This window comes from Myxine glutinosa, chromosome 3 (genome assembly GCF_964187855.1).
Source record: "Myxine glutinosa chromosome 3, kmMyxGlut1.1, whole genome shotgun sequence".
Lineage (NCBI taxonomy): Eukaryota > Metazoa > Chordata > Myxini > Myxiniformes > Myxinidae > Myxine > Myxine glutinosa.
In genome coordinates this window covers 50,456,760-50,470,620 of record NC_136263.1, presented here as the reverse complement: position 1 = coordinate 50,470,620, position 13,861 = coordinate 50,456,760, and the positions used below count along the sequence as shown (strand labels likewise).

General features: G+C 43.3%; 1 protein-coding gene across 2 annotated transcripts in view; it reads right to left on the bottom strand.

Annotated features, from left to right (window-relative positions):
• The window catches only part of ARFGEF3 (ARFGEF family member 3), a 167,502-nt gene that overhangs the window by 111,165 nt on the left and 42,476 nt on the right, over positions 1-13,861 (bottom strand). For both annotated transcript variants that reach the window (XM_078774049.1, XM_078774050.1), the window contains exons 14-17: positions 13,067-13,232; positions 10,950-11,066; positions 8,190-8,405; positions 5,780-5,887 (exon numbers count right to left, since the gene is read on the bottom strand). In XM_078774049.1, the coding sequence (XP_078630175.1) occupies positions 5,780-5,887; positions 8,190-8,405; positions 10,950-11,066; positions 13,067-13,232 (607 nt within the window). The remainder of the gene's footprint in view (positions 1-5,779; positions 5,888-8,189; positions 8,406-10,949; positions 11,067-13,066; positions 13,233-13,861) is intronic.

Sequence of the window (13,861 nt, the reverse complement as noted above, 5' to 3'; positions counted from 1 at the left end):
GGATAAAAAGTTTCTCCAAACTGTCCCTATTTCTTGATTATTATTTTTTTGTATTAGTGACTGTCCCGATTCACCCATAAAACGGGGTGAATAGGGACAGCCATAAAAATCCTATTTAACCCATATATGGGGTTAATAGGGACTACAAGTTGCTTTTTAAAAAAACAAGAGAACACTTTCAACCCAAATATCAACAAATCAGTATGGTTATCAATTTTCAGCCAAAAGAGTTTCCGAACTTTTTTTCAGTTTGTGCCCCTATTCACCTTGCTGTCCCTATTCAACACATTTTACGGTACTCTTCATTATCTCAAACATTTCCATCAGATCCGCTTCTTTCTAATATATAAAGTCGTGTCTCCTTCAGCTGTTCCTTAGAGCCTTAATCTTGCTATAGCCCCAGGAACAATCATGTCACTCGATGCTGAACCCTTCTTATGGCAGCTATCTCAATTTCCTCAGATGTGGTGATCAAAAGACAGGCCCAATTAAATTTATATACATTGTTAACATTACCTATGTTATCCCCCTGTGAATACAACCTAAAGTCCTATAAGTTTTACTTTTAGCTGCCTGGCACTGTCCTGTCTGCTTATGCCCTCCTCCATATCTATGGGGTGTACCCAATAGCCACAATACATCCATTTATATTCTGAATTACATAAAACTTCAGGAATACGTGCTACAATTTGTGTGACACTGATGAACCAAATATCAGAACAGTAACTTGTAAGACTTCAGTTTGGCACTCCGTCGATCACATTGGCTAACACGACAGCGTTGAGTGTTCTCCATGTTCCCCTGATCTGAGCCCACTACATTTTTATTTTTTATTTTTATCTTTGGGGATATCGCAAGGATAATGTGTAGAAGCATAAGCATCTTTGAGCTGAAACAAACAATCACGGAGAAAGTGAGGTACATCCCACTTGCAGAATGTCAGCGCGTAATCAACAACTTCACCCATCGTGTTGAAATCTGTATTCAGTGCAGAGGTGGAGATTTGGTCTCTCAATGAAGTGGCTTGTTACCCACTCACGGGACTCATTTGTGGGGTAAAGGTTTAAAAGCTTCTCCTGCAACCAAGAGCAGCCCAGAACTCATTCAGCACTTTCATGTAGCGCAGAGTTAATGGTCATGGGGTTGTCGTCCTCATCTTCAAAGCAGAACGGTCCAAGGATGCCATGCTCGCTCATTGCACACTAGGCCGTGCACTTGACTGAATGCGAGGGTCTACGACAAGCCTTATTGGGCGGTACTGTGCCCCAGTAGACATTCCTAGCTCTCGAAATTTCTTCGTCCATTTGAATATTCTCTCTTTACATGGGGTGTCTCTACAGTCAGGTTTTCTCTTGAACTTTCTTTCAGTTTCCATGTAGGATTCCACAGAAAAAGCCTCTTCTTCATTTGGCCAGAGCATAGTTTCCTACAGGACCTCAGCTATATCATTTTTTGAAATAACAGAGAGAATTTTTTTTTTTTTAATGGTGAATAAAAGGGAGTTGTTTTTTTTTGTTACACCCAGTATCACCACCCCCACCCCCCCCCCCCCCCCCACCCAGATCCTTCTCCTGAGTGACATTCTAAGACTGCCCCTTGCATCATGTGATCTCTATTTTCATTATTCTTACCCATCCCAGCACCTTATAGTTCTTTATGCTAAACTGCATTTCCCAATCTTTTGCCCAATCTATGAAAGTATCTAGACTTTCCTGAATCTGATCAGCACCCTCTCTCCTATCTTCCTTACCTCCAAGCTTTGTGTCATGTGCAAACTTGGAAAGCCGACTCTTCACCCCACTGTCCAAATAATTCAGGTAAAATATAAATAACGAGTAAAAATCCCGTCAAAAATGATGGGTTGGAACAGTTATTCAACGGTGCAGGCTCGTGAGCGTGCCAAAGTCTGAAGCCTCGGCCTAGTATCAGGTGTGCTTATATCTTAATTATTAGACATCCTACGGACATAAATGAACACCATAGAATGTCAACCAAGGGAATTATTATATCTGCCCCTCCTTTCAGGAGGGGAGATGTATTATTTTTCCTGTTTCTTTCACATTTCTTTCCAACAATTACAATCTCACAGTATGCCTTCATTTCTGAGTCTGTCCTCTTCAAATTTGGAAAGGGGATACCTCCATCCAATACACCCAGACTCCTTTTTTAGATTTTTACAATTTAGGTCACCAATCCAATTTTAAGGGTAACATTTTAAAAGCTGAAATACAAAAAAAACAAAAACACTTTTTGTCTTGCAATTAATTATCTTATATTTCAGTCGATACAAATTAAATTGGGCACAAATGTGCTTTCAAACAGCCCCTACGTGGAGAAATGTTACAATCTTTATCAGGATTTTACAGGGGCTAAAGGTCAAAAATGCATCACAAAATTTTTATCAAGGTTTTTAACATGCCAGGATTTTCTTGTTTAACCAATATGAACATGACCTGGCACAAACATACCATGCCCCTATAGTATCATACTAAAATACACAATGTGGTGTCTGTCTGTCTGTCTGTCCACGATGCATTCAGTCGTTATTTATCGAATCTCAACCAAACCTGGCACGGGGACCAAGGGTCACACGACGGAGATTGTAGCGACGTCATTTCCCCCACCCACCCCAAGGGGGTTTTCCCTCTTGGACAAACTCCATGTGAAGGTGTATAAATAGTGTCGTGTGATTCCCTCAGGTGAACACCACAGGGATCACAAATGGCCAATAGCGAGCTTTTACTCCGAAGCGTTCAGTTCAATTGCGGACTTTATCTATGCGGGGGAAGAAAGGGGAGGAAGCTGAAGCGCTTACCTGAGTGATCCGGCTGGGCAGTCTTCAAACTGCAGAAAATAACTCAAACAAAAACCGGGTTTAGAAACGTAACAGGAAAATAACAAAAGGATTTATTAAAACAGATGCCGATAAGAAAACGCGACGGTAAAACTAAATTTCCTAAACGGGATCCTCCACACCAGACTTAAACACAAAGGGATAAAAGAACGTTGGAAAATAAAAATGTGTGGTTTATCGTGCACTTAGCTCTGATCAGCTCGGCTGGATGTCGGTCTCTGGATCAGGGGGGGGGGGGGGTCTCGCCAGGGTCTGCGAATGGGTCCGGCCAGCGTTGCGCGTGAAGCGTGCACGTTGGCAGGAACTAGGCCTCGTTGCACCCGTTCGTGCTGCAGCACTCACACCAGGCCTCGTCATGCCGCAGCGGCAAGCCGCGCGTCATTTCCGCCTGCAAAACTCTGCACGTCTCCCGGTGGCGTCTCTGAACATGGTGGCGTCCAAGCAGAATCGTGCCGAGGTCCAGAATGAGGGACAAGAGCAACAATGGAGCAAGAGAGAGGAAGGCAAGAGCGAAGGCAAGGAGCAGAGGGCAAGAGAAGAAATGTCGGTCCGAGAGTTCTTTTAACGTGGGGTCGTGACGTCATCAGGGCTTCTCCACCAATCAGCGCGCCGCTTCTTGCTCGCCTCTGACGTCATCGGAGGTCCTTGCCAATTGGCGCTGTGCTTCCTCCTCGGCCTTCCCTCCACCAATCAGCGGGTAGCTTCTTGCTCCACCCTGGCCAATCATGGCTCCTCGGGGCATGTCTTCGGCCTGCCTGGCTTCCGTGGCGATGTAGCTGGTGCGTCCAAATGGCCGTGCTCAGAACTGGCTTCCAGTTGGTTTTATTGTTATTATTTAGTGCAATTTTTGGGCATTTCCTCACTAGTGTCTATGGCGCGGTGCCAAAAGAGATAAAGGTTTGACGAACAGGGGAATTAACATAATCCCTATATATATACTAGTTAACATGCCCCATTCCTCGTAATGGAGACGAAGATGCACCTTACTCCGACATTCGGCTAAACAAAACTTATTACATGGTGAGGGTTCCTACCCGACATCCGGAGCATGTTAATTTATGCAAATCTACCTGACTCTACATATCACTGCCTACCCCACAGACATAACAATAGCTTATCGTGTGGTTTCATGGGGCACACCTACCGAAAGTTAAAATTATTATAACCACAAAATATTCAGTCAATACCATCCAACGTATGATTACCTTTTTAAACAGTTGCTACCGTTGTTTAACATGACAAAACGATTTGGAGGAAACCCGACGTCCTTGAGGCATTCCATGCTCATAACGTACCCAACCCCCCATGCCCTTCTGCTTCCATAGGGAGTGGATGTTTCTATTATATAAAATTAGAGACTTCATTGAACACATTGTCCCCATGCAGTGTTCAAGTATATATTTCAATTGAAAAAAAGATAATGATTTTAAACGATTGTGAATTTTTTTTTTCCGGAAGTTTAGCGTTATTGAAGCAGTCTTATACCTCACCCTTATACACCGCCTTATTTAACATACTACAAAACTGGAGGTTCTTGTAAGCGTTAACAAGTCGATTTGTGTTCTACTGTGTTCAAGTGTATAATTAAAATGAAATAAAATAAAGATTGTAAATGTCGCATAAAACAATTAATTCCGGAATTTACCGCTGTTGACGCAGTGGTTATTACATCACCGTATCTAACACGTTACAATAGTTATTCGTATCCTTTATGACATCCTTAAAAACAGAGGAGGGCGTGGAATTTATTTACTGTTTACTGTTTTAAGAAGTTTACTGTTTGGAATGATTTTTTTATTTATTTAACTGCCAGACAGGCAAAAAGAGTATAAAAATAAACTGACGTTTGTGGACAGATGGAGAGACATGGACCAGTTGCTTAACCCTCCTTTCACTTTGTGTGTGCAGGGTAAAAAGCATACAGATATAGGTCATGTATCTTCAATCCACAGGGGTCAAAGGTCACAAAATTAAGAGTTTTGGCTTGCTCTGCGTCTATTTCAACTAATCCTGATAATTGCAAAATTAAGTAACCCCTGCAGATTAAAGTATACAGACATTAGTTTGGTACTTTTCTTCAGATTCCACAGGGGGTCAAAGGTCAAAAATAGATACAAAAATTCAGGTTTTTGGTCTTCCAAGTATTTAGATGGCAATAAATCCAGACAAAACTTGGCACAAAACAAATATATCACCACAGCCCCAACATACTAAAGCAAATACCTATTAGTGTGGTGTCTTCCTTTCAATTACAGTGGTTAAAAGTCAAAATTGATCACAAAAATATGGCTTTTGGTCTGCAGAGCCTTTATATATAAACGATCCAGACAACACTTTGAAGAAAATATTATCTTGCAACAGCACTTGATGAAATCAGGTGATTGGTCCAATGCCTTCCTTTTAATTTTACGGGGGTCAGAGTGGATATGGAGGAGGGGGAGGGAGACATTTAATTTTTGTAATTTGCTTCCATACCTATTCGACAGTCAGCAACTGCAGGTTGAATTAAAAAGCTAACTCGAAGCAAATAATTCTGCTCGGGTGACAGCACTCAAGGGTCTCCTCTTTACAAAAGATATGCTGCTATATAGTGTCTTCAAATTAAATACAGATGGGACAGCTGTCTTTAAGAGGCGACCCGAATGACAGGCCGCTCGGGAAGACAGCATCCCATGCTTGCATCGGAAAGTCAGAAAGAGTACAATCCAACCACCTCAATAATTGAACCTAGACGAAACATCTTAACAGGAAGCACATGACCAACTGAGCTATCTTAAATGAAAATCTGTTTGTTTGTCACACTGCAAGCCAATTTAGATTGTTTGGACAAGTCTGAAGACACAGTGTTGAATTTAGGTACAAATTTGTCGCTTGTGTAACCTGCATGAGAGTCAACAGAACCTTGCCAAAGGGATCCAAACTCACCATGTGACACTTCCAAATAGTCTTCAGCATCCTTTTCCTCTCCATTCAATGTAAGGCAACAGGCATCCGCCATCCGAGCTACTGCGGCAGCGCAATAGCCCGCTACTCCTGTAACATAAAATAAAATAATTACTAAATTCATAATCATCGTCATCATCAGGATAACGTCGCAACGACAACCACTTTCGCACTTTTCACCAAATTAAAAAGATACACAGAAGGATGCTAAAGACACGTGCAAATGTCTATCAATGGAAGAGCAAGTGTTGAACAAGGCACAATTCATGTTACTGGGAAGCCCGTGTGGCCTAATATTTGAGAAGAGCAAATTGGTGTTGGAACCACGTGCATCCGGAAGCAGCATCGACACAGACTTCAGAATCATTATTCCAAATGCCTTCCACCATACCGCCCTGCCTCCACCCAACAACTTAAATTTTTTTAAACAATCAGAAGATCCCACACAACTCATTTTAGTGCACATCGATAGGTCAACATGAACTAAGGGACGCCCCTGATGACCATCATAAATATTTGGCCCAATTAGATTTTTTTATATCCATTAAGTTACGGACTGCTCAGACTGTCCCATACTTAAAGTAAAAGAAAAAAAGAGTGAGTTCTAAGCCTGGTGTCTACGAGCTAGTGTCTCCTCCATGTTTCAGCGTACATGAGATATCAACACAACAGATTGAGCTGGTCTATCCTCTTTTCTCTTCCTAAACTACTCTTCAAGTCCTTCTCAGATGCTCTCCTTCTTACATCTTGGAAATATGCAAACATATTCGCATTCGCACAAACATATTTGCATGGAAATGAATGTAGAAGGAAGTAGAGGACGGGGAAGACCGAGAAAGACTTGGCTAAAGATGGTGGAAGAAGAAATGCGGGCAAGGGGGTTAACAAGGAGAGATGCAGAAAATAGGGCAAAATGGAGAAGATTGTCATGGGGACCGCAAGGCTAACCCCCGCCCTAGCAGGGAAAATGGCCTTAAAATGCATGTTGTGTTGTTGTATTCGCACCCCTATTCAAAAGATAATATCAAGCCTGATCCGTTTTTATTTTTCTTTATTTTTCTGTTTTTATTTTCCGTTTTTATTTTTCCCCTCCCTCTATCCGTTCCTGGGCACTCCCAGGTCACACACACATCGTTCCAGAATCCTCCACCTGTTTAACTTTCTCAATTATAAGCTGAACACTAACCCCTATATATCTCGTCTGCGGAATAGACTCCCTACCTATTGCCTTGCTCACTTCTCAAGAGTGCTCTCCATCATCACCTTATGTTTTCTCCCACACCCATGCAGTAACATGCCCACATACTGTTCTTCTCTTGCTGACACGAGCCCCCTCACCATTCCCCCTTTCCATCTATCATCTACTGTGCAATGTCTGTTTCCTTATGTCCTTCTGATTTGCTTGTCAGTTTGTGAACCTGCTTCCCTTTTATTTAGCTCAGTTCATGAATGAGGGTTTTTTGTTTTTCTCGTCTTTCGTTCATGAATGTTATGGTTTTTCGGGCACCTTGGTCCCCTTTTTGAAGCAATGTTTTATGGCCGGATGCCCTTCCTGCCGCCAACCCTGTTAATCGCCTTTTGCGACACACAGGTAATTACCAGTGAACTTGTACTCAATTTGCCGACCTCGGAAGGATGACAGGCTGAGTCAACCCCCCCTGGCATTAATTCAGCGATCGACTGGGATTCGAACCCAGGATCCTAGGATCCCAAGCCGGCACCCTAACCGCTAAGCCAACACCAGGCTATTTTTCTTCCCTTTTATTTAGCTTATTCATGAACTGAGATTTATTTACAAAATCAAGGTGGGGGGGGGGGGGGGGGTTAGGGAGGTAGGGGGGGCCTCCATGTATACTGAACGTAAAGTAAAATGGGTCCTTCAAACAAGATAAGAGTATGGTGGATGAGAGGCTGCAATAATCGAGCTATTTGATCCTACTTTAAATGAACTCCTATGACCGGCTCATACAAAGAGACTTAGGGCTGGCAGGATGGCCTTGAGGTAAGCTCACTCGCCTCTGAGCAGTCTAGCCCGAGTTCAAATCTCGGCCCAGCTATAAACTGTCATCTTAGTGTCTCGCAGGCACAGGGAGGCATTGATGTGTGTGCCCTCCCTCAGTGCTGTTTGTCGTGCTGTTTGTCAGCATTAGTTGGTGGACGTTAAAGATCCCACGGTGTCCTTCAAGAAGAGCAAGCGAGCCAACATCGGCACCCTGAACAAATTCCAAATTCCTGCTATAATCGACAGGGGGCACTGTATCAGCAGCACAGTCACACCCCCTCAGCTAATGATGCTACTCTTAGCCACGTGATGCATATGATGGAAGAAGAATAAATATATTTAGTAGTTTAAGCAAAGGCAAACGTTTACTTCAACAAAGCAACGGTATACCAAGATGGCAGCTTATGCGGGCAGCCATACGCAGGCCTGCTAGGCTGTTGGCAATGACATCACGCTCCTGCTGTGTCCGCTCGCGTGCAGCTTCTGAACCGAGGAGGAATTGCCGTGTGGAAGCAGTGGCTGCACCTCGTCCAACAAGTGGGGTGGAAAGCACCTCGATAGTGTGATGCCAGCAGCCAATGAGAATGCTACGTGCAAAGCAGGCACCTGGGGAAATATGAACTGCATCAGTATTGAGTTTATGAACAATCAGGAAATCCCAGTGAAGTGCTTCCAATTTGCCAAATTCAATTAGAAAACCATAACAATAACACAATGAATGAAATCAATAGAATGTTGATCCAGGTATGCTAACCGCTGTGGGAAGAATGGGGAAGCTGATGTGTTGCAACTGTAAAGAAGACCTCACCTTGTTCACCTTTTGAGTAAAAGGCTTTTGTTGCAAAATTTTGAAAAGGTGTCAAATTTTGAAAAAGGAAACTCCTACGGAGAAGGTTGTTCCTATGGCAGTTAGCATATTTGTGCATTGCTCTACCTGTTTGCCGATGCAGACAGACACGAGCCATAAGAATACCTGTGATAATTACATTCTATGTTAATTCATTCCCACCACTCTATTTCATGCCCAAGCCTTGCTAAGAAGACAAGCCTGAGAACTTTTTCCCCCTCAATATATAAATCACAAAGGGAAAGTTTTCGTGCTTGAACGTTAAATTATTAATCAACATGCTGCTTCGTTTGAAGTGTCAAAGCACGTGGGTTGGCAGAGAACTGGCTCAAAGTTCCACGGAAGCAACATACATCAATAAAACCAGACTGCAAAAAATGTATATAAATATATATATATGTATAAATAAATAAATAAATAAATATAAATAATACGTCAAGCCAGAGGAAGAATACTGTATTTTCTTGTGTTCTGCACATCACAAGGGTCAACATCCAAATTGGGTGGATCATAAATTTGGAGGTGCAGTTTGGATTTATGCCAGGAAGAGGAACGACAGACGCGCTTTTTATTGCAAGGCAGTTGCAGGAGAAGTACATGGAGAAGAGGAAGAAGTTGTTTCTTGGGTTTGTTGATCTGGAGAAAGCATTCGATAGGGTTCCACACGAAGTAGTGACATGGGCATTGAGGAAGTTAGGAGTGGAGGAATGGTTGATCAGAGTGGTGATGGCAATGTACGAGAGCGCGCACAGCTGTAAGGATGAATGACGGGAACAGTGGTAAGTTTTAGGTGAAGGTGGGAGTGCATCAGGGGTCGGTACTAAATTCGCCTTTTGCGGGTAGTGTGTTCCTGAGTTCCAAATAGTAGTGTAAGTCCACTACTATTTGTAGCTGTAATGGAGGTGCTGGCTCAGAATGTAAGGGAGGTAAACCATGGGAGTTGTTGTATGCAGATGATCTGGTGTTGATTGCAGAAAGTATGGATGGACTGAAGGAGAAGATGAACAAGTGGAAGGAATGTATGGAGACAAAAGGTCTGAAAGTGAATATCGGAAAGACGAAGGTGATGGCAAGTGAAGCATGTGGTGAAGCATGTGGTGAGGTGGAAAGAACTGGGAAGTGGCCGTGTGCTGTGTGCAGGAAGGGTGTCAGAGTGAACTCCATTCAATGTGCAATGTGCGCTGAGTGGGTTCATCAAAAATGTAGTGGTCTGAGAGGGTCATTAACCAGTGTGGCAGCTACATTCAAATGTAAGGTGTGCACTGAGGGAGCTACAGATGGAGGAAATGTTGAGTTGGATCTTGGAGACGACGTGAAGCTGGAAGGTGTGAAAACATTTTGCTACCTAGGAGACAAGGTGAATGGAGAAGGTGGATCAGACTCGGCAACGGTTGCTCGAGTGAGATGTGCATGGAAGACGTTTCGGGAACTGAGTGGCGTGCTGACGAGGAGGGGAGTGTCGTTGAAGCTGAAGGGAAAGGTGTATGCTGCATGTGTGAGAAGTGTTATGATTTATGGGAGCGAGACATGGGTAATTAACATAGAGCAGCAACGAAGGCTGGAAAGGGTGGAAATGTGAATGGTTCGGTGGATGTGTGGAGTATCGTTGAGAGAGAGGAAGACAAATGATGAATTGCGAAAGATGATGGGAATAGAGCCTGTGATGGATGCTGTGAAGAGGAACAGGTTGAGATGGTTTGGTCATGTGTTGAGGAAGGATGAAAGTGACTGGTTGAGAATAGTGATGGAAATGAATGTAGAAGGAAGTAGAGGACGGGGAAGACCGATAAAGACTTGGCTAAATATGGTTGAAAAAGAAATGCGGGCAAGGGGGTTAACAAGGGGAGATGCAGAAAATAGGGCAAAATGGAGAAGATTGTCATGGGGACCGCAAGGCTAACCCCCACTCTCGCAGGGAAAATGGCCTTAAAATGCCTGTTGTTGTTGTGTGTTGTATAAATTTGGAGGTGGGTCATAAATTAAGAAAAATAACATTTTGAAAAAGAGGTGAAGAAAGGATGAGGATGTGGGAGGGTTGAAAGAGAAAAATGAAAGGAGGTTGGAGATGGGAAAGTGGAAAGAAGAAGAAGGTTGAAGTATGAGACTTATGTAGGAGGAATGATAGAAAGGGAGGGCGGCAAAAAATCTGAGTGGGGCCAAAAAATCCACAATATTTTTGAATGCATAATATGTAGATAGCCCTTAAGCACTGAAGTACCAACATCTCGTTGAGCTAAACAATAAAGCCAAATCATAACAATTGATCGATAGTGATGAGAGAGCAAGCTTTTTTGCTTTCATACCAGCAGCAGCACTGTCGTTCTGCACCTCCGCTTGCCGAGTCGTGTTCAGAGGGGACTGGCCTGCAACCTCGAACACCAACTGTCCACCAATGGCTGTACTGCCAAGCCCATCAATGTCTGCAGACATATTTGAGGACAAATCGTACGTAATACCGACTTTGAAACTTAACAACTTATTATACAAATGGAAACTCATAGGAAAGATCACAGTTCAGCGCATCACACCTGCCTTTATATTTTTCGGCATAGCATGTAGGGCAATGCCATCTGGAACAGCGTATGTATGTGCCTTCCGCCGCCATTTTGCGGATCGATTCCCTTTAAAATTCGTTTTCTCTGCAACCATTGTTCCGATTGACACTAAATTTTCACCATAGGAAGTCTGCATTCCTCTCGCTTCTACCACGTACAAGCGAGAGGAATGCAGCCATTTTGGCGCCCAGGGGGCATCTTGACTTGTACGAAATACATACATTCATTTTTAAAAGAACTTGCCCCTGTTCAAGGCTCTCATAACTAAGCCTGGTGTTGGCCTAGCGGTTAGGGTGCCGGCTTGGGATCCTAGGATCCTGGGTTCGAATCCCGGTCGATCGCTGAATTAACGCCAGGGGGGTTGACTCAGCCTGTCATCCTTCCGAGGTCGGCAAATTGAGTACCAGCTTGCTGGGATGAATGATCCCGGTGTGTACCCCGGTTTAGAGTAGGTACACCGTATCCCTGCGCATCGTAAGAGCGTGACCAAGGGTTGGCGTCAGGAAGGGCATCCGGCCATAAAATCATTGCCGCAAACAGGGAACCATGATTGTCATGGGGCCCGCAAGGCTAACCCCCGCTCTAGCGGGGAAAATGGCCTTAAAACGATCATTCATATTCATATTTTATTTGTTCCATATAAAATCAACATTATCATTTAACATTCAAAAATTATAAAACAATGTCCCTTGCATTTATCTGCTCTGCATTTATCAATCGAGGACAAAGGCCTTTGTGACCATGAGCCAACCCCACATATCCATGCGGGGAGAGCTGGCTTTTAACCCCACCTCACCTCTGTCACGGTCGTCATTACGGTGGGGGAATTTTCCCTAACTCTTCTGTCAGGTTCAAAGTATTACAGTTGAAACTTTAAAAGAAATTAGTCTTCTCCAATCAAGTTCCATATTAAGTTCCATATTAATCAAATAATCTTTTCAAAATTAAGAGTGATAGTGCTGCTGCCTGCCCATTGCTGGGATGGGGGATTGTAGTGCACATGTAGGAATAATCTACAAAGTGTAAGGCATCCAAGCAATCCATTGATGTAGTCCAAGAGAAGGATCGTCTCCAAGATGCTGCTTTGGGGAACACTTGCTTCAAAGGAAATAAATTACATTTTTTAAACGACCAAACCTTTGGCTGTATGCGCAGGTACACGTTATCCTTTTTCCTTTTCAATCTCTTTTCATCATGCATGTCCCCTTTACAAACCCCACCTCACCTCTACCTCCCATGTTTTGCCACAAAAAATCTAAATAATGATAAAAAGGATTGTGAGGCTACATGGCTGTCTTCACCTGTCACGCCGTAATGGTTGTATCGTCATGTGATGCTAGATGTTATTGGAGGCTCGTGTTGGGGATAGATCCGAATGTTATAGTATTAGGGTGGTGATGGATGGTGATAATTGCCTTTTTCTCCACCGAACTTGCATTGTGTATAGGGAAGAAATGTTTTTGGTTTCTGATTATTTAAACTAATAGGAAAACTTAAGGTTACAGCATAAACTACTACCACCACGACCACCACCACTACTACTACTACTACTATTACTACTCGTTTAATTACCATTTCTGGTATTAGGGGGTTGGTTAAGAGGTCCAATAATAAGAGAAGGTGTTATGGGTGGCATGGGTGTTAAGATAGAATGGATGTAAGGGGTACAAGGCAGGAAAAGAGAAGAAGGGGGAGAAAGAACAAGAAAGAAAAGATGAGCAAAAATGGGAGGTCGAGGACCGGTAAAAATAAAAAGGTATAAAGTACATCGCTTCACTGTACCAAGAATGTCCTCAATAAAAAGAACGTTTTTACGATTACAAGGACCTCTAACTGTAAAGAATCCCTCACCTTGTGTTTCTTACCTGTAAGGAAGGCAATGAGCGGTGAGGCATTTTCTTGCCGGCTGCCCCGATATCCTGCCTCTCCTAGCATGTTGTTCTGCCTGACACGGTTGTATGCCTCTTCGAGCCATGCCGATGGCATAGGTAGGGCCGAACCAGCTTCTTGTACCATCTGCACAAACTCTCGCTGCACCAAACACGCAGCGTTACGGAGGGTTGGCTGACACAGCTGCAGAATGATCCAAAACAGTTCTATTATTTAAACGGCATCAATGATGTCCGTGCAGATTGCAAATGAAAGAGCACATGACATCTTACAGAGCGACAAGCACTGGTGGCCAAATACATTAAGTGCACCCACCATCTCTACCCTCCCTTTCTGTCTCTATCCTCCTCACTTTCTTCAATTCCACCCCCACCTCCACTTTCAAAGGGCACCACTTGTGGAGCATTGTTATTTTCACAAATGGTTTGCCATTGTGGATGTAATGTTCCACCTTTGCCAGTTATGAGAGCCATCTATTTATTACCTGCACAACAAAGGTGAATGGAGGTTATGTTTTCACCTCTGTTAGTCTGTTTGTCTTTTAGCAAGAGTTCTCCAAAAGTTGTGGACAGTGTTACGGATTCGGCCTTAATTATGGTTGTTATTGTTATCATTGTTGGTTCTAGATATTATGCTTATTGTGGCTTAAGGGAAAGGGTTATTGTGGTTATTGGGTTTAAAAGTGCTCCTGGTAAAATGTGGCCGAAAATCGGAGGGTGACCCGGAAGGCAAAGGGAGCGAGGAAGAAGAGGCGTGAGATCGTGAAAAGA